This window comes from Cibotium barometz, chromosome 16 (assembly GCF_041138505.1).
Source record: "Cibotium barometz isolate CiBa-2024 chromosome 16, ASM4113850v1, whole genome shotgun sequence".
Lineage (NCBI taxonomy): Eukaryota > Viridiplantae > Streptophyta > Polypodiopsida > Cyatheales > Cibotiaceae > Cibotium > Cibotium barometz.
In genome coordinates, this window is record NC_141061.1 from 36,452,916 (window position 1) to 36,476,348 (window position 23,433).

The 23,433-nt window shown below is 41.5% G+C and overlaps 1 protein-coding gene across 4 annotated transcripts in view; it reads right to left on the minus strand.

The window, feature by feature from the left end:
• Nucleotides 1-22,883: 22,883 nt before the first annotated feature.
• Nucleotides 22,884-23,433, minus strand: part of LOC147630600 (uncharacterized) — a 64,640-nt gene continuing 64,090 nt past the window's right edge. For all 4 annotated transcript variants that reach the window (XM_086810534.1, XM_086810536.1, XM_086810537.1 and 1 more), the window contains exon 4: nucleotides 22,884-23,433. This exon is cut by the window's right edge and continues 164 nt beyond it. In XM_086810534.1, coding sequence (XP_086666660.1) covers nucleotides 22,932-23,433 — 502 coding nt within the window. In that variant the 3' untranslated portion in view covers nucleotides 22,884-22,931.

A 23,433-nucleotide genomic window follows, 5' to 3' on the forward strand; every position in this document is an offset into this window, starting at 1 on the left:
GAAGATATTCAGCCTCTCACCTTGTGTGTTCTCTATTAGGGTTTTGTGAGTGTGTGTGTGTGCTTGCAAGAGCTCAAGCTCTCTTCCCCCCTGCATCTTTTCACCTTTCCTCTCACTTGGCTTCAGTGTTTTCTTTTTCCTGCCTTAGTGAGTTTAGGCGTGTCAGGTTCTTAGAGCATACCTTTCTCTTCTTGTCTTCCTTCCAAGGTTATCTTAACTCCTCACCCTAGTTCTTAGAGAACTCATCGTGCACTTTAGTGACCTCAAGATATCTTAGCTACTAAGGCGTCTATGGGTTTACTTCGCAAACAGGGCATTGCATCGAGCGATATACCTCTTTTGTTTTTGCCACTTTCTGAGATGTTGAGTGATGTTGTGACCATGCGGTCCAAGCACTTCTATGCTTGAGGCTTTATCCTTAGTTTCCTCTTCCATGTGTTGCACATCCACCATGCACACTGAGGTGGTGGAAATCATTCTTGATTCAACATACTTTGTTCCTCTGGGAGGCAACACATCTATGGTGGCAAGTACATGCATCCAATTTTCACTAAAGTCCATAGGTGGAAGTGATGCGTACATCTCGTTCTCTTCCTCTTCCCATGAGTGTTCATTAACTGGTTGTTTGGGAGACTTGTACGTATGTGGCTTATTCAATTGTGAAACCGAATCATCCCCAAAAAATTTCCCTTCCATCATGGGGTGTGCCTTCCATGTATGGAGATCAATCTTCACAATTTTTGAATCCTTTCGAATGTACACTTGATCTAATGCCCAATCATGCACCACCTCGGCTTCCCTCATGAAGGGTCTGCCCAAGATAATATCATGTGCATCTGGTTGGCATAGAAAGTACATTATAACAAATGCATGATGGTTAACAAAACGAAAAGACCTTAAGCTTAACGCTTTTCAATAACCCCATTGGTCTTGAGGATGTTCCATCTGCCATCTTAACAATTAGGTCCACTCTTTCTAACTCCAGTTTTCTCAACATCGCTTGGTGATAATGCTCACACCTGCACCGCCATCTACGATAGCAAGTTTTGGTACATGTTATGGTGGATTGGAATTGTGGCATTCATATCATTGCTCTCATAACACCTCCCCAATTGGTTGATAGGTATTTGGATGAATTTGGGTGCTCCCCTTTCCTAGGTTCTTGGTTTTTCCCTGCCACCACAGAGGTGTTTGGATCTCCTCCGTATTTGCCCCAGGCTACCAAATCTTTGACATCTACCCACAATGTTGACATGTTGCGTAGCAACAATCCAAGGGGCATTTTGATAGTTGTAGATAGTATTGCTAAGAGACTGCTTATGTCTCTATATTCTTTGGTAAGTGAGGGTTCTTTCCACATAGTTATCTCATATTCAATCCTAGGGAATGAATGGTTTGACAATTCTTGATGTGCCTCTACAAACATTATGGCCATCAAATCACTATGGGTCCCTTCCTCAGACTCTTCTAGAATTGTAGTAGGTACATCCAATTTTCTTTCCTTTAATAGCTCATTTTGTGGATACATTGTATCCCTAGCCCTGTTAGCCCTCAATTTGGCTTCATGGTTATGTTGACACACCTCTACAAGGACCTTAGCTTCCTCAAGCTTTGTTATTTCCTCCTCAATATTTGGATATTCTCCAACACCCTTGGAGGTTGCTAGTCTCTCTTTTGTCTGCTCATCCGGCCTCGGCACTTGATCGTCTCCTTCCTTTGATTAAGTGGAACCCGTGTCAATGGTATCTTCCTTGGATCCATCTTGAATTATGACCAAGGTGTCACCCTTGCCCACATTTTTCACTCTTTCGTCTCCTAGTCTTAGAGGTTGTAATACCTCCTAGGTTTTTCCCTTTGTCCACCTGTTTTGTTTATGCACATGTCAGGACATTTACTGGTGCGATATTCTTAGGCTGCACACTTATAGTACTGATGGTGGCATGGTTAGATATAGAAGCATTGACATTGGTGTGATATGGGCAGTCCTTAATCAGATGATCAACACAACACTTAACACATGAAAGTGTTGGCATAGTGTTGGTCTGTGCTGCTATCGGCTGGGTTTGACCAACATTAGCCACATTTTTTAGAGGACACTCCACTACTTGATAAGGTCCATTACAATGATAGCACTACATGGGTCCCCTTCTCATAGTTGAGTTTATGTCTTTTTCCTTCCACTGTGCCGTGGTTTAAAACACTGGTATTGGCATGCTATTTTGTAAGACATAATACTCCGGTGTAATCTCACTTGATTCCTCATAGTAGTTGTTATTCACTTCTACTTCGTGCATAGCTTCCCCCTCTTCCAAGGGTTCTTCAATCAACACCTGGTTGATCTTGGTTGGTCGTAGAACAGGTGCTGGTAATGGTGACATGTCCTGCATCCTGAACATTAATCTTGGTAAGTAGGATGTATTCAGCTACCTTGCAACCACATTGGGTTGCATTGGTGGTGCTGGTAAAGCTAGAGGCACTTTGGGTGTGCTGGCAATTATCCCAAAGACTAGATCCTCAGGTATCTGCACATGGCACTATCATGGTTTCCTAGTCTTTGATAGTGAGCACAATAAAGTAACTACCTCAATCTTAGGTGAGGGTATTCAGTGCTCGTAAGATTTTGTCTACAGATTGAGCACCAAATCAACTCTCTCCGGGGGTAGAGATAAGTGTTTCCTGATGGTTCCCTCCCATCCCTGACTTTTAACTTTTCCAAAATGGCAGTGCTAAGTTCTTCCACTATCATGTTGCCAACTTGCTTATTCTTTGATCCCGCATCTTGATGACTAGAGACTCGTGATGCTGCTACCACTGAAGCTGCCTTGGCATCTTCTGGTTGCAGGGCAGCTCAAGCATATTCGGACTCCTCTCCGGAAGAAGGGTAATAACTGATCACATCAGTTAGCCTTTCCCTCACTTTACATCTTGAGTTTAGGTGCTTGAGTTGAGAAACATAATCCCACATGGATTCATTTTCTTTTTGCTTTATGTTAAGGAGTTGAGCCACATGACTCCATCTATCACCACTTTGAGCAAATCTTGGTATGAACAAATTCTTAAGTCACGTGAAATTGACTTTATCTTCACGCATTAAGGTTCGATACCATTGGTGGGATTTCCATTCTAAAGTTAGAGAAAAGGCATGTATCATGGTCACATCGCTCATCGGCCCACATGTTTCACATGTTGACTCAAAGATCTCTATGTGTTGGATCGGGTCCCCATCTCGTGAGAACTTTGCACAAGTTTCAAAATGATGTGTGGCTTCATCTGAGATGGTCTAGATTCAAGGGCCATGCCTAGTTTCCTAAAACCATGCCTCTACCCATTTTTGCAGCCATATTCAATAAATCCACCCTTGTAGCTGTATTTAGATCTGCATGGGGATTTATTATTGGCCTCCTAGGATCTATTTCCCTCTCCTACCTAGACCTCGTCCTCTACTTACGTAGTTCCATTTATCCCGTCCAAGTCTATGGTTGGGTCCAAGAAATTCCTCATCACCTGGCTCATCATTAGGCAACCTTAGCCCACATTTGTTGAATTAAGCGATCCATGCTCTGTAAGAATGTGAGATTATTGATCATTTCATTTATCTCCTCTCTTGTGTAGAGCCGATCCTCTCCTCCGATAGATGCCCTAAGTAGATTTTCCACTTCTTCTTGCAATTCGAGGTCTTCCTCAACCTTAGGCTCCTCATTTATGGGTTCTAGGCCTGGTATCCCTCCTTCTTCCATTCCCATCCCCATGTTATATGTGGCTTCTCTAGATGTTTCTATTTCCTTTCCATGTGGCTATAAAATAGATTCAAATTATCAATTTTTCTCTATTCTACCATCATTCTTTGTGTATCGAGCTCTTGCCTTTGTAAGCTCAGAAGCCAAAATTGACTCCTTCCATTGATTCTTTGCTACTAGTTTCTACAATGGTCAAATTTCTCCAAGTGTAGCTTTCCTTTAGGCAATACCAAGTACGCACCCACTTCCATACACACAATTTTCCACAACTACTCTAATTTCTTCCCTTCCACACAAACGTTATCTACACAGTTTTTTGCAATGCACTTTCAAAATGCAAAGGTAATAGTGAATCTTGTATAATGGGAACTTGAGCTCTACAAAGATGAAAGAAACAATGGTTGTTTTCCCCTGGCAAACAGCACCAAAAATGTTATGGCCTACTGCATCTCCCAAGAGAACTCCACACATTCACAATCGAAAGAAGCAATAGACAACAACCATCATAGGGTACTCACCAATGCTTCGAGCTCATATCCCTTGAGGCTCTCCAAGCTCACTTTTGGAAGCTCCAATCCTCCAATCTCCACCTCCACTCTGTCACCACAATGCAAGGCAATCATCCGCTCACACCCACGAAATCGCTCACACCACAATGCAAGGCAATCATCCGCTCACTCTCCCAAACACAAGCATGGAAGAGGCACATACACTAGAGCACTCTCTCTCTCTCTCTCTCTCTCTCTCTCTCTCTCTCTCTCTCTCTCTCTCTCTCTCTCTCTCTCTCATACACAAGATAAGACAAGAGCTCTCATAGCACAAAGGGGGATTGTGTATGAGAAATTACCTTATATACAACTGGCCCTTATTCACGCTTGGGTGCCCAAAACTTACTAATAACTAAAGCCTTGGCTGGCCAGTATCTCATAACGTACAACCTTTATAGTGACTTTACATAACACTTATTAATGTCCTAAAATGGAGGAGCATCTTTGTTAATACAAAATGGGATTAACATTGATCGACACATATCCACTAATTGGGTGGAGGATCACTTGGCTGATCAACACCACCTTCCTAGAGTGCCTCTATGTCACCTCCTCACAAACCTTGCAATCTTCACGAATGAGGGTTGATTAAAAGCGGCATGGAAGAGAGAACCTACCAGATGACAATGGAGGCATTCATTTTCTCATAGAGTTTCCTAGGCCAAGAGCCCATTCCATTTGGCCCTGAACTATCACTATCCGGGGAGTTTGATATGGTACTAGAGCAAACAGAAGGATGTCAACACATGGCCGGGATGATGTTTGTTATCTGGGATGGCAACCATCATCTCAAAGATTGGCAATGAGCAAGAACCACATGATCTAACAGAGACAAGGTTCCAAAGGTGAATTGTAGGGTGGTTCAATTCCTAAGTAGGAGGAGGTAAAGTTCCTAATGGTTCTGCACACATGATAAACAAGTGGACTTGTATCTTGTTATTCATGTGATTAAAATGAACAAACAACTTATATATGATCATTATACAAATTTTATTTTATTATGCATGCGATATGGCAAGGGTGATGAGCATTCATATGCCAAATGCAACAGCACATGACATGAAGCAGCGTTTGGGTTAGCCGATCCACAGTCGTCGCGTCAAAGTTTAGCGACGAGGATCATGTGTGGACAGAGAAAGCTCTAACGCATCAAGGGACTAATAGATCTAAATGGCTAAAGCTTCCCATGGCACTCCTCTCTCTCAATTGGTTTTCAAGGTATGTGCATGCCTCAAAAACACCCTACAACGCAATATTATAATTTACATAGATGTTGTTTCTAAAATAAAAATGTATTGCAATCTGATTTTGGTGCCACGCGTACCAAAAGAAGATTAGTGGCTTACCTAAGCGAGGGAGTAAAGAGTACAATCATAATGCAAACATTCGAAAAGAATTACAGAGACACCCTCAAGGAGATGGAGGCACTATTTATGAAGAGAGGACATGAGCTGGCACAAATATTCAACCCTAATTGTGGTAAATAATTCTTCAAGAAGGTGATCTCTCAGGGTTGGGGTGACAAGGTAAGTTGATTCACTACTCCTAAGCTAGCAGAGATTTCTTGTGCACATATTCCAAATGCAGAGTAAGATTACACATTTTCTCTTGATGTATTGAACTTTTTTAATATGTAGCAAGACACATAAAGTGGGTTCATAATGCAAGAAATGTAACCTCATGGATATATTGGCAGCGTGACGAGTTCCCAATGAGAGATGCCCAGATTCCTTCTCCATATAGTTCAATTCTTCACATGGATACATCGCCATGTGTATTGGCTCCGATTGTACACGCTATAGTTCTATGCGAAGTTGGAGGAGAACTCACTTGCCATAGCACACATGCATGAGAGAGAAACACACGACTCTAGGGTAGGTATCGTGGATTCTCTGAAAGCTTTTAGGAAGACGCACTTCGAAAAGGAGTTCCTAATGTGGAAAGGGAAAATGCAAGCCACCCTTGACCCTGACTACTAGCAACCACACTTGTCATGAACAGCATGATGTGTATACTATATGGGTACATAGTAGCATAATCGATAGTTTGGGTCTCATTTCATTGTTCATCTCTCTTAACGAAAAAGTATTCAATATTTTTGTATTAGGTGGTGGAGAAATTGTGTGTCATTGGGTATGTATTCCCGAGCACTCGTCGGATGGGTGTAGTCCGAGAGAGAGGAGACGGGCTTGTACCCTGAGGATTGGATTGATGAGTTATGAGAGGAAAGGAGACATGGACATTTTGCCCATGGTGACTAGACTACCTCAAAGGAGAGTTTCCTCAAGCGAAGCTAAGGAGTTTCAGAGTAAGTAACATTGTATATGGTAGCATTTATGTATGAACTTTGAAGTTCAAATTAGGAGTTTATAGTTGCTATATGGGTTGAATGCAGGAGCAAAGAAGGGCAAGAAGCCCCAGGAGAAGGGCAAGAATCAGACCATCCATAACCATGATAGAAACACCAAAAAAGAGGACACGGCTACCATGAAAAGGGGAGGATGATAATGAGGAAAACGCCCTTGATGTTGAGGATGACAAGAGCATTGATCAATGGGAGCCCCTATAGGGGGGTGATGAAGAGATAATCCCGAAAGGTGAGAGTAAAGAGCAAGGGGCTGAGAGTCCAAAGGAAGACCTATTGGGATTCAGTAAGTGCACTCAATATCTTTCTGTCTTAGCACAAGTTCATTATTTAAACATTGGGAATAACATTTTGTGCTTCTTCTTGTCAAAATGCAAACTTCAATTCAAAAATGGTGGACCCTCTCCACTTGGATCTGAACTCCAACATTAATCACCTTCATCTCCTCCTTTTGGGAAAGAGAAAACACATGTGCCAGTTACTCAACCCATTTGTCAAGGTTGAATAGTGCAAAAAACTTATATGTTGTGTTGTTCCAAGAATCTTGCACTATTGCAAACGATTCATGGGATTGTTGTGGCAAGGATGTAAACCATGGATGCCTATGATAGCCTTGGAGGCCTATGCTTGGTGTGGGAAATTTTTTGATAAATCTTGCTCTCTCCAAGTTGGAGCATGTAGTTCCCTGATGGAATGTGTTTAGAGAGGTGCTTATGGAGCCAGCCTTTCTACTTTTACAGCAGCAGATTTTCTACATGCTGATGGAACTATGGTGTGTACTTTACGTACAGAGCACTTGAGGATTGCAATGCGAGAGGCAAAAAGTTACAATTTAACATTGCATAGGACTTTGTTTATGCGTCTCTTGCAATACATGTATCTCATGTCAGAAGATAGACAATAAGAGGTGAGTGAAAGGGTGAATTGTACTTAGTTTAGATTTTAAGTGAACCACCATAAATTCCCTAATGTAGTTACATATGTCTGCACATGGGTCTCTATTTTGGTCATCGCTATCTTTACGCACCCCCATCACACCATGTCTATTCCACCAAAGTATAATAGGTAGGGCGGCGAGGTAGCTGCTGATCACCCAAATTTCAAGGTTGATGATGATGTCTTCATAGAACATAAACCTCAAGAGGGAACCCACCCATATATGTTGGATGCAAATGGGAATCTAGTTTTGATACATTACTGAGTGTAGTGAGGCTTTTGTAAGGTAAGACTAGAGCTTTGTATGTGGAATTCACTTTATTTCTATTCATTTCAAGTAGTTTGTAATGCACCAAAAATTTATTGATTTTCACCATATTTTGTTGCAATTTTGTACAATTAACTTGGTGCTATAACATTGTAGTTGAAGTTTCTATGACATTGTAGTTAATTGAGCTAACAATAGAGAGAGATGGAGCAAGATAGAGAGAGAGAGAGAGAGAGAGAGAGAGAGAGGGAGGGAGAGAGAGGGAGGGAGGGAGATTGTGTTGTCTTTATGTACCATAAGTCATCATCATAGACATTTGATATTTTTATATGTTTTCAAAAGTTATTTTTATATGATATTTCTAAAACCAATAAATATATAGAATTTGTCATTAACCACTACTCTTATTTGAAGAATACATCCCACCCCACCCACCCCTTATTTCTTTATATTGGCATAGGTTGGGCATACACTCTATTTTCATGGCTTCATCCACCAATCCCTCCAATAATATGACATTTGTAAGCATCTTAATTAAAGCTCTTACATCTTTCATGCACCTCAAAGAAAATGAACCAAGATTGGAGGCATGGACAACCACATCAGAAATGCATGAGCTCTACAGAAGCTCAGTGATGTTGGTAGACCTTGCAGAGACAAGAACATGCTAGAGGTGAAAGTGGAAATATCCATTATGATGTGGAGAGCCTTTGGAATTATTGAAGAGGCAAAAGAGGCTCCTCTTTGAGGAGAAGTTTCCACCTTCATAATTTGGGGTAGTTGAAGTAGTCAAAGATGATAGTTGAGGCCCAATAGTATTATAAGGTCTCAAATGCTTTCTTGTATTGTTGCTTGTGTTCAACATCTCCTAGGTGGTTGTCATAATATGCAAAACTCTTCTAATTTTCTTTGGAATATAATGGAAGATTCATCTTTCTATGGTGTCTTTTTAAAAAAGTTGCTATGAAATTGTAGTAAATTGAGAGGAGATAGAGAGAGAAAGATGATAGTTGAGGCACAATAGTATTATAAGGTCTCAAATTCTTTCTTGTATTGTTGCATGTGTTCAATATCTCATAGGTGGTGGTCATAATATGTAGAAGTCTTGTAGTTTTATTTGGAATATAATGGAAGTTTCAACTTTCTATAGTGTATTTTTAAATAAGTTTCTATGAAATTGTAGTAAATTGAGAGAGAGAGAGAGAGAGAGAGAGAAACTACTCGCCTTAAAATCGAAAAGCGCTTGCTAAAAATTGCTTGCCAAAAAAATACACCCCTTAGGATAAACCTAGCTGAAGATTGACACCAAATGTTTAAAACATTATGGCATCTGATATGGTTTGACCACTTCTTGAGGGAGCAAACCTTGAGGTTCTTGGTCATTCATTGGAGCTTCACCCAAAATAGGGTGGTTCAATGCTCTTTTCATGAAGTTTATGGTGCTATATATAAAGTTGGTTGGTGAATTTGGATCTTGGAGAATCATTGGCAACTCGTTTTTCCAATTATTCCTCTACTCATGTCTACGTTTAGTTGGCTCATCTCATCCCAAAGCTCCTTGCTTGAGGTAGATTCAAAGGAGTCTTATCTTCTTAATAGGAAAGCACTCTGTTGAGTGATGGTCATTTACTAGGACTGAAGGCTGAGTGGGTTTGTGGAAGTGTGGTTTAATGTACTATAGCCGATTGTACTATTATTTTGTCTAAATTAGGTTACATAAAGGGTTTCACTCTGGTGAAATGCTCTCTAGTGGTTCCTAAAATTTGATTTCAGACACGTATGCTTAAGTTACAAAAATATGTTCTTTAAACTACTTTTTTTAAGTTTTGAATTTTTTGTTTTTTTTCTAGGCTCGTCTCTAGGTTTACAATTTCCTTGTTTTTTTATCAACATTTATTGCAACCTTTGAACCAAAAAAAACCAAAATAGTTGCCTTTTCTTCATTCTTATTATTACATTGCTAAGTTGTAAGAAGTAGACAAGTACTTGGTAAGCCCACTCATTAAGTATACATGTAGCATCATGTAGAGGTCATCACTAAGTTCAAGACCGTGTACTTGCTTATGCGTAAGGAGCTTTCGCACCTAATTGAGAGGATGAACAAGTGGCGGTTCAGCCACTTGAAAATCATAAGGCATTTGGCCTTATCTCTCAAAACCTCGGTGATGATGTCATTAATCACATCGCCAGCATCATGGAAAGAGATTAACAAGCTTTTCGGTGCACAGATTCAAAATGGGAGCTTGGATCCACAAGCTTTAACAATGCTATCACTACGGGTGGTAAATGTGCTCTATCTTTTCAAATCTTTTCAAAGTCCCCTATATGAGGAGTAGCCATTGTGGTGAGCTTCCAACAGTTCTTCCCAGTTTAGACATGTTCATACATTAAAAAATCCTTGCCTCTAGCCTAAGATCATTTCACATCATGTATGTCTATGGGCCCCAATGATGTAGCAATTGCCCAGCCACAAGGCTTATATGTATGAATAGAGATAGGCAATGGGCACCCACTTATAAGTTAGGGAACTGGTCAAAGCCCATGTGTATATATACAACTTTTGATAATGTGAATGGGAAGAATCAATCATTTCTCAAGTGCAAAGCTTTCTTCTTCTCTTATTCTCTTACCTTCTTGCTTGCATGATTGTAGTGTGCATGCTTGTGTGTGTGCTTGGAGTGTGTTGAGTGTGCATGCTAGCTAGCTTAAGTGAGAGTATAAGTGAGCTAGAGTGGAGAGGAGAGTGGTTCAAGCTTGGAGTGTGTTAAGTGTGTATTCTTGCTATCTTAAGTGAGAGTGTGTTTGTGTATTCTTGCTATCTTAAGTGAGAGTGGTTCAAGCTTGGAGTGTGTTGTGTGTATTCTTGCTATCTTAAGTGAGAGATTGAGCTAGAGTGGAGTGGTTCAAGCTTTTTATATTAACCATTACCATGGGAAGGACTACCTTAAAGGATTAAAAGTAGAGGAAGGGCTTAAAAAAGAGGGATTGACACACCTCTTAGCCTCTATCACCTCTCCTAATGGGACTTCCGTGATCCAAGATAAGTGGGTTGGCCTCTACCCTATGATTCCTTGGCAACTAGGCAAGAAGGTTTATTGACATGAACAAGACACAAGATGGTGGTGGCCAAATGGTTAGGGGTTTTATCATTTACTCAATGCTCCACCCTTATGTTGTCACTACGGGTGACAGATGTGCTCTATCTTCTCTAAGGCCCCCTATATGAGGAGTAGCACCTAACAATTTCCAGTTTGGACTTGTTCATACCTTCCATACATTAGGAAATCCTTGCCTCTAGCCTAAGATCATTTCACATTAGGTATGTCTATGGGCCCCAATGATGTAGCAATTGCCCAACCATAAGGCTTATATGTATGAATAGAGATAGGAAATGGGCACCCACTTTAGTTAGATGAATCGAGCAAAGCCCATGTGTATATATACAACTTTTGATAATGTGAATGGGGAGAATCAATTCTCAAGTGAAAATATTTCTCCTTCTCTTATGCTCTTATCTTCTTGCTCAATTGTAGTGTGCATGCTCGTGTTTGTGTTTGGAGTGTATTGTGGGTGTGCATGCTTGCTAGCTTAAGTGAGAGTGTGATTGAGCTAGAGTGGAGAGTGGTTCAAGATTTTAGCTTAACGATTACCATGTGAAGAACTAAGACAACTTATGTAGACATGGCACTCCACCAAGGAGGATGCATTCTTGTGCAAGCTATATGACCATTTATGAGCACTGGGAACAACAAACCAAGGGAAGATTTTTCTCAAGTTGTGGGCCTGTTTGAGGGTCCAAACGGTTGCAGATGGTCATGGGAGTAGTCAAATGATATGGTTGGTTGTTGGTCATTTTGTACTGAGCCGTGGTTTTGCCAACATGGTCAACCTCCTACGTCCATGACGAATCTGGGCACCATTATATATAGACTAGTTTGGTAACCTTTGTTGTTTTCAAGCGCTATTATAAGTAAGACATCCTCCATATCCAGAGTCTGTCTAGATTTCCATTAAAGCTCCTTTCTCGGAGCACACGGGTGGAGTAATATTGTTTACTCTTCACTTCTTTATGCAAGTTAGTGCTCTATATTGTGAAGATTCTGCTTCTACTATTGTGTTTTCCTACACTAGGCTAGCTTCCTAGGGAATTCATGTTGGCTTCAACAACCCTCCTTGTTGGTTTCCAAAAGAAAACACCCATGCTAGCTTCCTAAATGAATTGGCTTGGCTTTCAAACCATGGCTAGCATTGCTTCCAAAGAATTCTACCTTGGTTTCCACAAGAATATACAAATGTCTTAAATTCTTGTCTTCCACATTATTGTGGGTGTTCTTAAGAGTGGCATGTCCATTTCCAATCTCATGGAATCCACATTTTTTTGAAGATGACTTTCATTTATCATGAAATCCACGTAGGCTCCCTTTCAAATTTTTATAGCTTTCTTTTTTGTTGATTTTATTATTATTATTCAATAATGACTTCAATATTTCCATGGAATCCATGTTTATTGTTTCCACAATTTTATAAAATCTATGTTGGGCTTCCACTTCTTTTAGATTCCACAAACTTGTATTCCATAATTTTTTTGATGCTTGGCTTCTAATTTTTTAGGAAGTATGGCTTCCATCTTTGTGGCATCTAATTTTTTTGGAAGTATGGCTTCCATCTTCTAATTTTTTTGGAAGTATGGCTTCCATCTTTTTGTGGCATCTACAAATTTTAGCCTTGGCTTCCACACTTACCCTAGACATTTTCATTAATTGTGAACCCCTTATCATCTTTTTGTCCTAGACATTTTCATATGCTCTCTCCAACCTTCCCCCTTCCTAAGCTTCCAAAGCTTCAACTTGAACTCACAACCTATTCTTAAGCTCATCCTCATTGACCTCCAATACTCTCCTCAACTCTCTCTTGGGCCCTTATCCGACATTGATTAACCCTTGGGATCATTCTTAAAATACAACATCTTTCTTTTCAAAATTTCCATCAAGCGTAAACCCATTCTCATCTTTTTGGCTTAAAAGTTTCCATATGTTCTTTCCAACCTTCCCCCTTCCTAAGTATAAATCGCTTCCAAGCGGATTTTAAAGTGGTTCCCACAATGCTAACCTCCACACTAAACCCATGCTAGCACCACTCAACATTCTTTCTAAGCCATTACTCCGTGCTTTTTTGAAGGCTTTATTGGCATTGAAATTCAATTCTTGGATTTAATATAATTCCTTCTTCCAAAGCATTCGAGCTACATGTTGGGGTAAAGGCATTATGCCCACCCTTATAGTGTGTATAAGCCCATAAGTTATAGTACATAGTACACTTAGTACTTTTAATGTACTAAGGGCACTATGTGTACTAGTGCAATATACATGTGTGATAGGGGAGTCACACACTCATATCATGATGAGTTGACTTATCCCCACAACTCTCTCTCTCTCTCTCCCTTGCTTCTCTGTGTATGTCTCCCACACATGAACTCTAACCCTAAATTCTCTCTCAGCTGGTATCAGAGCTCGGAAGACTTTCTCCTCATAGAAAGAAGCTTCTCTCTCTTCGACAATTTACAGCATAGAACAGTGGAGCCTGACGGGCGGCAGAGACGAGTGCTTGGGTCACTTCACACACCTCCAGGGCAGCAGCGCTCGCAGCAATCGCAGGCAAGTGAGCGACAAGGTGGCGGATGTTCCAACTCTTTGTCCATACTCTGGCGTAACCAGGCGCATACTCAGGCAAACACGGCAAGGTTGAGTCGGTGGCCACAAGGCGTCAAACGTGCGACGGGCGCCGTGCTGCAGGTTCGAGCGAAGCTGGAGGACTCGTTAGCATTCGAAGTTTTTTTTTTCACGTACGCTTCGTACGCTACGCTCCACGTCACCTTAGCAAATTCGAGCGCGTTGAGGAGCCGGGTGGTGGTCCGCGTGACTAGGCGAGGTGGAGACAAGTGCTGCCCAGCCAACCAGGCGCAGCCAGGCATTGGTTTTCATTACTGCCATCTAGTCCTTCGCCTGCCCAAACAGGGCCATGTCTGCAACCAGCCTAAGCCCGACTACAAAAGCAGCAGCAGCATCGTACAAACAGGGCCATGTCTGCAACCAGCCTAAGCCCGACTACAAAAGCAGCAGCAGCATCGTACAACTGCAGCAGCAACTACAAAAGCAGCAGCAACCGTCTAGTCCTTCGCCTGCCCAAACAGGGCCATGTCTGCAACCAGCCTAAGCCCGACTACAAAAGCAGCAGCAGCATCGTACAACTGCAGCAGCAACTGCATAAGCATCAGCACCAAATTCTTTAACCTTTTTTTTTCCTGCAGCAACAGAAATCAGAAATCAAAGGTATTCTGCTTCAATTTTTTTTTGGGATTTGCAATTGAGCAAGTACAATCATCAATTGAGCAGGTCAGGTGTCGAATTGCTCAATTTCTGAGCAAAATTGGCAAAATTGGGTGACATTGGTCACAATCACGATCAATTTGCAGGAAATTGGATGTCGAAATTTGGGGCTTTTGATGTAATTGTGCAATTAAGCACTCATACATGCTGTATGATGTGAGAAATCGCACATTTGGGCAAAATTGCAGCAAATTACAGTGCAAATCAAGGGGCTTTTGTGCCGATTGGGGATTGATTTGCATGCAGGCAATCGCATTTGATGCTGTGGATAATGTGTTGATGCCTGACAAGCACTCAATGTGCCTGTAAATCAAGGGGCTTTCATGTATTGAATGTATATGTGGCCAGGGGGAAGCATCGCGAAGACTCTGGATGCCTTCATGTGCGTCAATGTACCATGTATGATCAGCAATTGATCTTAAATCAAGGGACTTTTCAAGATTTTATGCTTGTTAAGCTTGGCAAAGCAGCAGGCAAGACTTTTATGCCTTGAATCCTCAAAAATCAGCTTGCAGTCAAGGGGCTTTTGCCCAATTTCTGTTCGGGACTGTTGTATGCAGTGTTCGGGACTGTAAAAGTCTGATTTTCACTCATTTGGACAGCCAGGAGAGCATTTATTGCTACTGTACCTGTTGGTACAAATTTGGTACAGCTTTGTACAAGTTTTTGCATGGCTGCACATTGATTTGAGTGAGCAAAAATCTCAATTTCAGCTGCTGTACTTACCATACAAGTTTGGTACATCATTGGTGAGCACTTAGTACTGCTGTACAGTACTTTGGAAGGGGAACAGAGCACATTTAAGGTGCTGTCCTAAATCTGCAGCAACCAGATTTTGGTGATTTCATCACATAAAGTGGGAGTAAAGTTGCATTCTTGCTTCCGCAATGGGAGATAAAGCTTGGGAGAACAATTGTGAGCACTTTGTGTGTTTTTTGGTGCAGTGTTTGAACATTTTGCAGGGAGTCAGGCATTGACAGGTTGCATATTGCTATGGCAACCACCACAGGTGAGAGCTCTTCATTGCTTCACATCAAGAAGCTTGAAGGCTCACATAACTATGATATTTGGCAAACCCAGTGCTATAATGTGTTGCTCCAGAAAAAGCAGCACAAGCCTATCAAAGAAAGGGGTGTAATGCCCGCTTCTCTTACTACTGAAGAGTTGGAAGATATGGATGAGCTGGCAAGATCTACTATCATGTTGTCTGTGTCAGACTCTTTACTTTTCAGCATTCGTGAAGAGAAGACAGCTTGGGGAATGTGGCAGAGATTGCAGGACTTGTATGCTTAGCAAAGTGCCTCAAGCAAAGTGTATTGGTTGAAGAAACTCATAGGTCTTCGGATGAAGGAAGGGGCGTCTATGACAGCCCATCTAAATGAGTTTAATGGTATTGTCAGCCAAGTTATAAATCAAAAGTTGGCAATGGACGATGAGTTCAAAGCCACTTTTCTGTTATGCACTTTGCCAGAGAGTTGGGACACATTCAGGACAGCCACTAGCAATTCGAATGCTATGCTATCATATGCAGATGTTGAGGGTGCTCTTCTTCAAGAAGAGATGAACAGAAAGAATAATTCTGTTGGAAAGTCCAATGCAATGAATGCACGTGGGAGATCCCAGCAAAGGGGTAAAAGCCAAGAATAGGGAAGGAGCAAGTCCCGCTCCAAAAAGGACTTGGAATGCCATTATTGTGGCAAGAAGGGACACATTAAAAAGCAATGCTACAAATGGAAAAATGATCAAAAGGAAAAGGGAAAAGGCAAAGACAAAGACAAAGATGAAGCCAAAGATGTAAAGCCAAAGGGCAAAAGTGGAGTCAAGATTGAAGAAATCAATGTGTCACATGCAGGTGACAGTGAGGATGAGGTCCTATTTACGTCTTCACTTGATGCCCATTCACTTCTTACAGGTGGTCATGGTATGCACTCATGGATCATTGATTCAGGTGCCTCCTTTCATGTCACAGGTTGCAGAGACTTGTTTGTCAGGTATACTGCTGGCAATGAAGGAGTGGTTTATTTGGGTGATAACCATGCATGCAAGATTCTTGGCAGAGGTGATGTGAGGCTTGTGTTTTCAGATGGCTCACAGCTTATGCTCCATGATGTCAGGCATGTGCCTGAGATCAAGAAGAATCTGCTTTCTACTGGACAGCTTGATGATGCTGATTATGTTACCACATTTGGTCGTGGAAAGTGGAAAATTAGTAAGGGCTCACTAGTTGTTGCCAGAGGCTCTAAGGTGGACACTCTTTACTTCATGCATGCAGGTGTTTGTCACCATGCTAATGTAAATGCAACCGAGCTGCCGGAAATCTCTATGTGGCATAGCCAGTTGGGACACATGAGTGTCAAAGGAATGGAGCAATTTCTCGTTTGGGTTACTTGCCTTCTCTAAAGTTTTCAAGTTTTCAGTTTTGTGAGCATTGTAATATGGCAGGCAACTGCAGTGCCCCCACAAGAAAGCTCTTGGACAGAAAGATGCTCAGTTAGAGCTTGTGCATACAGATGTATGTGAGATGCCTCAGCTTTCTTTGGGAGGGGCAAAATATTTTGTGTCTTTTATTGATGATGCCACACGCAAGGTGTGGGTCTATCCTCTTCGTTTGAAGAGTGATACATTCTCAGTGTTTCAGAAGTTTGTTGCTCTTGTTGAGAATCAAACTGGCAAAACACTAAAGGCTTTGCGTTCCGACAATGGTGGAGAGTATATGTCCAAACAGTTTCAGGACTTTTTTGATGCTAAAGGCATCAAGAGGGAGCTCTCTACTCCTTATGATCCTCCACAAAACGGGACAGCAGAGAGGATGAACAGGACCATTCAGGAGAAGGTCCGTTCTATGTTGTCACATGCTGCATTACCTCATGGTTTTTGGGCTGAAGCTGTTATGACAGCCGTTCACCTTATAAACAGGTCACCTAACACGAGGCTTGGTGGGAAAGTGCCAGAAGAAGTATGGACAGGGAAGCCTCCGTCATACAAGCACTTGAGAGTGTTTGGTTGCGTTGCGTACGTGCACATACGCAGGGAAATGCGCACCAAACTTGATCCTAAGTCTCACAAATGCATATTCCTAGGATATGGTGACAGAGGTGAAATGGGGTATAGACTTTGGGATCCCGTGAATAGAAAGATTATACGCAGCAATGATGTCATTTTTGATGAAACATGCATGTATAAGGAGTCTGCAATGCAACAGGAGCCTAGCAGAGTCATCTTTGATGATGATGGACATCATGGACAACAACCAAGGGCTGTAAATCAGCCATTACAGCAGCAAAACCAGCCCTTAAATGGTGCAAATGGACAGCCAGAGATGGCAGAAGATATCCCTATGGATATACCACAGTTAGAGGAGATACCGGGCATGATTTTTCAGCCTTATGGCATGGAACAGGAGCCACCAATGGGTGATATGCAGGCTGGACAGCAACCTGCAAATGATGGTCATTGGGTATGGAGGTCCACAAGACCCTCCAGAGCCCTTGAGACAGGTTTGTTCCAGGGGTTGACTACTTGATGCTCACTGACTTTGGGGAGCCCTCATGTTATAAGGAGGCTTTACAGAGGGGCAGACAAAGCTCTTTGGGAGCGTGCCATGAAGTCAGAGATGGATTCTCTGCATAAAAATGGAACATGGAAGTTGGTGCATTTGCCTGCTGTGCAGGCAAGAAGGTTTTGCCATGCAAGTGGGTTTACAGGCTCAAAGTTGCACCAGATGCAAAGCCAAGATACAAAGCCAGGTTAGTGGCTAAGGGCTTCAAGCAGGAATATGGTGTGGACTTTGATGAGATCTTCTCTCCAGTGGTCAAAATGACCACACTTAGAGCTGTGTTAGCTTTGGTTGCACATGATGATCTGGACTTGATTCAGATGGATGTGAAGACTGCTTTTCTTCACGGTGATTTCCATGAGGACATATATATGCAGCAGCCAGAGGGTTATGCAGTGAGTGGAAAGGAGAAGCTTGTATGCAAGCTGAAAAAGAGTCTTTATGGGCTCAAACAGGCACCAAGGGAATGGTATCATAAATTTGATACATTCATGAAATCCCAAAAATTCAGGAGAAGTGACATAGATCACTGCTTATACACCAAGAAAGCTTTGGATGGCAGTCTATTGATCCTCATCTTGTATGTTGATGATATGTTGATTGCCGGGAAATCTCGTAAAGAGATGGATACCTTGAAGCAGAGGCTGCATCAAACCTTTGATATGAAGGATTTGGGTGATGCAAATCACATTTTGGGTATGCGGATACTTCGGGACAGAAATCAGCATGTGTTGTTTTTGTCTCAGAAGGAATACATTGGCAAAGTTTTGCAGAGGTTCAATATGGACAGGGGAAAGAAGACTAGTACTCCTTTGCCTCCATATGTGAAACTCAGTGCTATGGACAGCCCACAGTCAGATAGTGGCAGGGCTGATATGGCCAAGATTCCGTATGCTTCAGCTTGTGGCAGTCTCATGTATGCCATGGTTGCTACGAGGCCGGACATTGCATTTGCAGTGGGAGTGGTTTCTAGATACATGGCCAACCTTGGCAAAAGAAGCATTGGGAAGTAGTGAAAGGTGTCATGAGATACCTGAAGGGCACACAGGATATGTGCATATGTTTTGGCAAACAGGATGCATTAGTGCATGGTTACACGGATTCGGATTATGCCGGTCATCCAGATAACCGGAAGTCTACTACCGGTTATGTGTTTACATTCACAGGAGGTGCTGTGTCATGGATATCCAGGATGCAGAAGTGCACTGCCTTATCTACTACAGAGGCCGAGTATATTGCAGCCACAGAGGCTTGCAAGGAGGCATTATGGATATCTCGGTTAGTGGTTGATTTGGGTTATACAGGGGATATTCCATTGTTGCGTTGTGACAGTCAGAGTGCCATCCAGTTGGCAAAGAACCCTGTCTTTCATGCAAAGACGAAGCATGTGGATGTGAAGTATCACTTCATCAGAGAGGTGATAGAGAACAAGCAAATTCAGCTTGTTAAGATTCATACGGATGACAACCCGGCTGATCTGTTGACAAAGAGTTTGCCTCCGGAGCGGTTTGCTCATTGCAGACATTTGATGGGCATTGGATGAGGCCAGTTTCAGCCTTGATATGGCCTTGTATATTATCATGTACATGCTGATTTTTCTTTTCCTTTACTTAAGGGCACTTTGCCTTTAAGTGGGAGGTTGTTGGGGTAAAGGCATTATGCCCACCCTTATAGTGTGTACAAGCCCATAAGTTATAGTACATAGTACACTTAGTACTTTTAATGTACTAAGTGCACTATGTGTACTAGTGCAATATACATGTGTGATAGGGGAGTCACACACTCATATCATGATGAGTTGACTTATCCCCACAACTCTCTCTCTCTCTCCCTTGCTTCTCTGTGTATGTCTCCCACACATGAACTCTAACCCTAAATTCTCTCTCCCATTCACTACACAAGTTACAAGTTGGTAAGAAGGAAAAGGGTCATTTGCATGAGGAGGTGAAGGACAAACTAATCCAAAGGACATAGATCTTCTTGATAATATTGCTAAGCTAACTCTTAAGAAACCATCATAGGAGCTTTATATGGAAAGGATAGGATTGAATGATGAGATTCGGCTGCTAGAACATCTGCAATCATTTGTACATGATGATGAGAGACATGACAAATTCACATTTCTCAGCATGTGGAAAGGTTGTTGATAGCAAACTCCATTTTGACTCCTACTAGATCTAATCCTATGTGAAAAATGTATTGGAGTTTCCCAAGAGATTCCAAGTCCTTTGGGTAATCGATTGAGGTCACATATAGAAATGGGAGCTCTTCAAGACTCCTGCACACTAGGATTTTGCAAACTCTAGCAACAATACAGGTTGAACACAATAAATTTCTAAGATAATGTTGGTATGATTATCCATGCAAGAAGAGAGGTGGTGACCTTAAGGGAGGATTAATGGATTATTAGAAGAGAATCAATAGCAATCAAGGTGCACTCAATTGTTGGGCTCCATCATGGACAACACTTTGGGCCACAATATTGAAGGACAGAGGTGCATAAATTTGTATTGACCTCCCATATTCAATGATTTGGGTGGTAGATCAAAGTTCTTACTTGGATTCCTTGGGAGTATCAATTTGAACCAATCATGTTTTGTAACAAAAGCAATAAGAATGAGCCCACAAACAATGGTTCTAAAGCTCACTAATGGACTATGTTGAGGGTACCATTGCTACTCAACAAAAAGAACTCAATGACACCATGCAAGGTCACAAGTAGCCCCAAAGCGACATTGAATGATGGGCATTACAACAAAGGACTACCCATGGGCCTATTAAAGCAGCAATGGAGCCCTCCAGAAAAATGTCATAGGCAAGATTTTGTAAGGAGACAAGCGTTTAGATAATCAATTTTGTGGGGCCTAGCACCTCACAAGTTTGACTAAAAGCAAACTAAAAGACACAATTAGATGAAAACTTAAGCACAAGGGGAGCTCAATTGGTGTCACTACACATGAGTAAAAACCAAATACAACATGGATGGATGCCAAGTCATGGAGCTTACTAAAACTTGCTTAGACCATGGATCCATACAACATTTGAAATTAAACATGTTAGGGATGTAGGAAAAAGCCCTAACATAGTGGTGTGCAACACTAAGAATTGCACTCAATGGACAATGCAATAGTCAAAGGTCAACACAAGAGAAAATGTTGATGGCACTAGATGAGCAAGGAACATCTATGAGATTGATATATATAAGGTTTACGTTAATAGCAAGACAATTTAAGCATACATGCATCATCTAATTAATGTGATGGATAGGAGCAATTATGAGATTGATATATATAAGGTTTACATTAATGGCAAGACAATTTAAGCATACGAGCATCATCTAATGGATGGGTGCCCAATATGGATACACTTCACAAAAGATTCCAATAACAAGGTCAAAGATAGCAAATCAAGGTGGAGTAGATCAACCAAAGATGGTTTCTTAATACCTAAACTTGTAACAATATACAACATCAACAAGACTAACAAATATAGAATCCACCTCAGCTTGTTCTTCTTAATTAAACAAAAGTGTATCCTTATACGAGTTTAATAGGGCACATATGTGCCTAGTTGACCCCGACAAAAAAATCTTCTTCATTAAAGTGACCACTGCCCATAGTGTGTAACCACTGACCGTAGTGTGTAAGAGTCTCCTCCATTAATGACTTGCTACAAAATCCCCTTGCCCATAGTGTGTAACTGCTGACCATAGTGTGTAGGAGTCTGACTTGGTACTACAACCCCTTGCGCCCTAGGCTTGCTCCCTCAAGTCCCCATTGATGTCTCGGTGGTTGTTGCATTGGCCGCTATTATGGACAGTCACTTTGGCCTCCTACATTGTTGCCGGTGCCTGTTTAGTTGTCATCTCCATTGTCACCTCTCTGTGTTCCACAGCTGTCGTGCTTGCCACTGTCTGTTCCCTCATCCATGTCCTTGGAATGCTAGATGATGAACTTGCAATGGCTTTCATTTATCTTTGCCTCCCCTACAAAAGCCTTCTACAAGCTTCTGATAGCTTCTTGGCTTGGCTCTCTCTGCTTTTTGCAATTTGCTTGATCCTCACCCTACAATGAGATAAATGAGTAAAATGGACTTTATATATGGAAACTAGGGTTTTCATTTATATTCTAGTACTAAAATAGAAATGCTCAAAAAATAGTAAATATAACAATATTTTAAGAGTAGCAATATTTTAAAACTACTCGCATCACAAAGACCCACCTCTTCTATAGACCTTGAAACGCAATATATCCCAGCTCAGTCTTTAACCCAACCAATGATGTAAACTTAACCTTGCATCCGATGTCATGTAGCCTAATCATTGCCTTTGTATCGAGCCTAATCATTGTCAAATTTGTGAGGCTTCTTGGTCTTCTTCCATTACAAATCATCATTGTCTGTCTCGCTTAGGACTCGTATGTCTTTGACCCATATGTCAATAAAACTGACTAATAATTGTCCTTTCACCATGCAGTGTTTTGGAAAGATGCATTTTGTGCTTGATATCGGACTTCTCCATGACTTGTGAGTTCCAAATATCAAGAGGAATCTCCGGGATCCATCGCAAACATGATATCCGGAATCTCTGTGATCCATCGCAAACAATGTGTATTTGCATTTTGTGCTTGATATTGGACTTCTCCATGCCTGGTGAGTTTCAAACATCAAAAGAGGAATCTCCGTGATCCATCGCAAACATTGTGTATTTTCTAGCAACTTTCTGATATGTGTTTGGAGAAGGTGCAAAGACATCTTGTATTCCTCATTAGCTCTTTATTTTTTCAATCTTTGCAAGGTATAGTTGTAGCATACAAAACCTAGTGGTGTGACACCATGGAGAGGGCCAAAGATGAGTACATTTGTCCTTAATGTGCTTCTCTTTGGAAAAGAAATGTAGAGTAATAGAAAAATTAATATCAATAGTTTAGTGAGAGATGGTTCTATATACTTTCAGGGTGGCTACTCTGGCCATACCTACACACTCCCAGCCTACATCATGCCTTCCAACATGTATACATGCAGCTCTTTTACTTTCCATTTGTTGTCTATGCAAAACTCAATGAAGAACACAGTTGGAAACAAAGAAAGGTCAGTTAAGGCTCTTACCTCCTTAGCATTGCCCAATTGGTTTAACATTACAAGATAGACAAAATTTGAATGAAAAACCTCCTGAGCAAGTAGGTTACGAGGACAAGAGCAGCTAAGGCAATGGGTTTCTTAGCCATAAACCTTAGGTTTACTCTCCAGCCTCTACTTCGAATACAATGGTGCAAAATTGACCAAGCACTCCACACAGACCAAAAAATCAAATCAAGCAGCTTGGTCAGGTCACAATTCAGAAAGATATTTGGAAAGCCCTGAATGGACTGTGTGAGATCATTGTCCATGTGACGAATACAAACTTGCTCTACAACATTGTTTGCAGTATCCGTTTCCAGGGGCTGCAGCCGCAATCCCGGATCTTCACAAAATGGCGTCAAGTCCAACCTTGTATTTATGGCATCAGAAAGCCGCACTAGATATCGTACCAGCCAGGCTACCTCCGTACTCTCTATAGGGCGCCACATCCAGTCACCTTTATACTTCACATCCACCCAGGTATGCTGTGGAAGCGCTCTAGATGCTACAAATGAATGA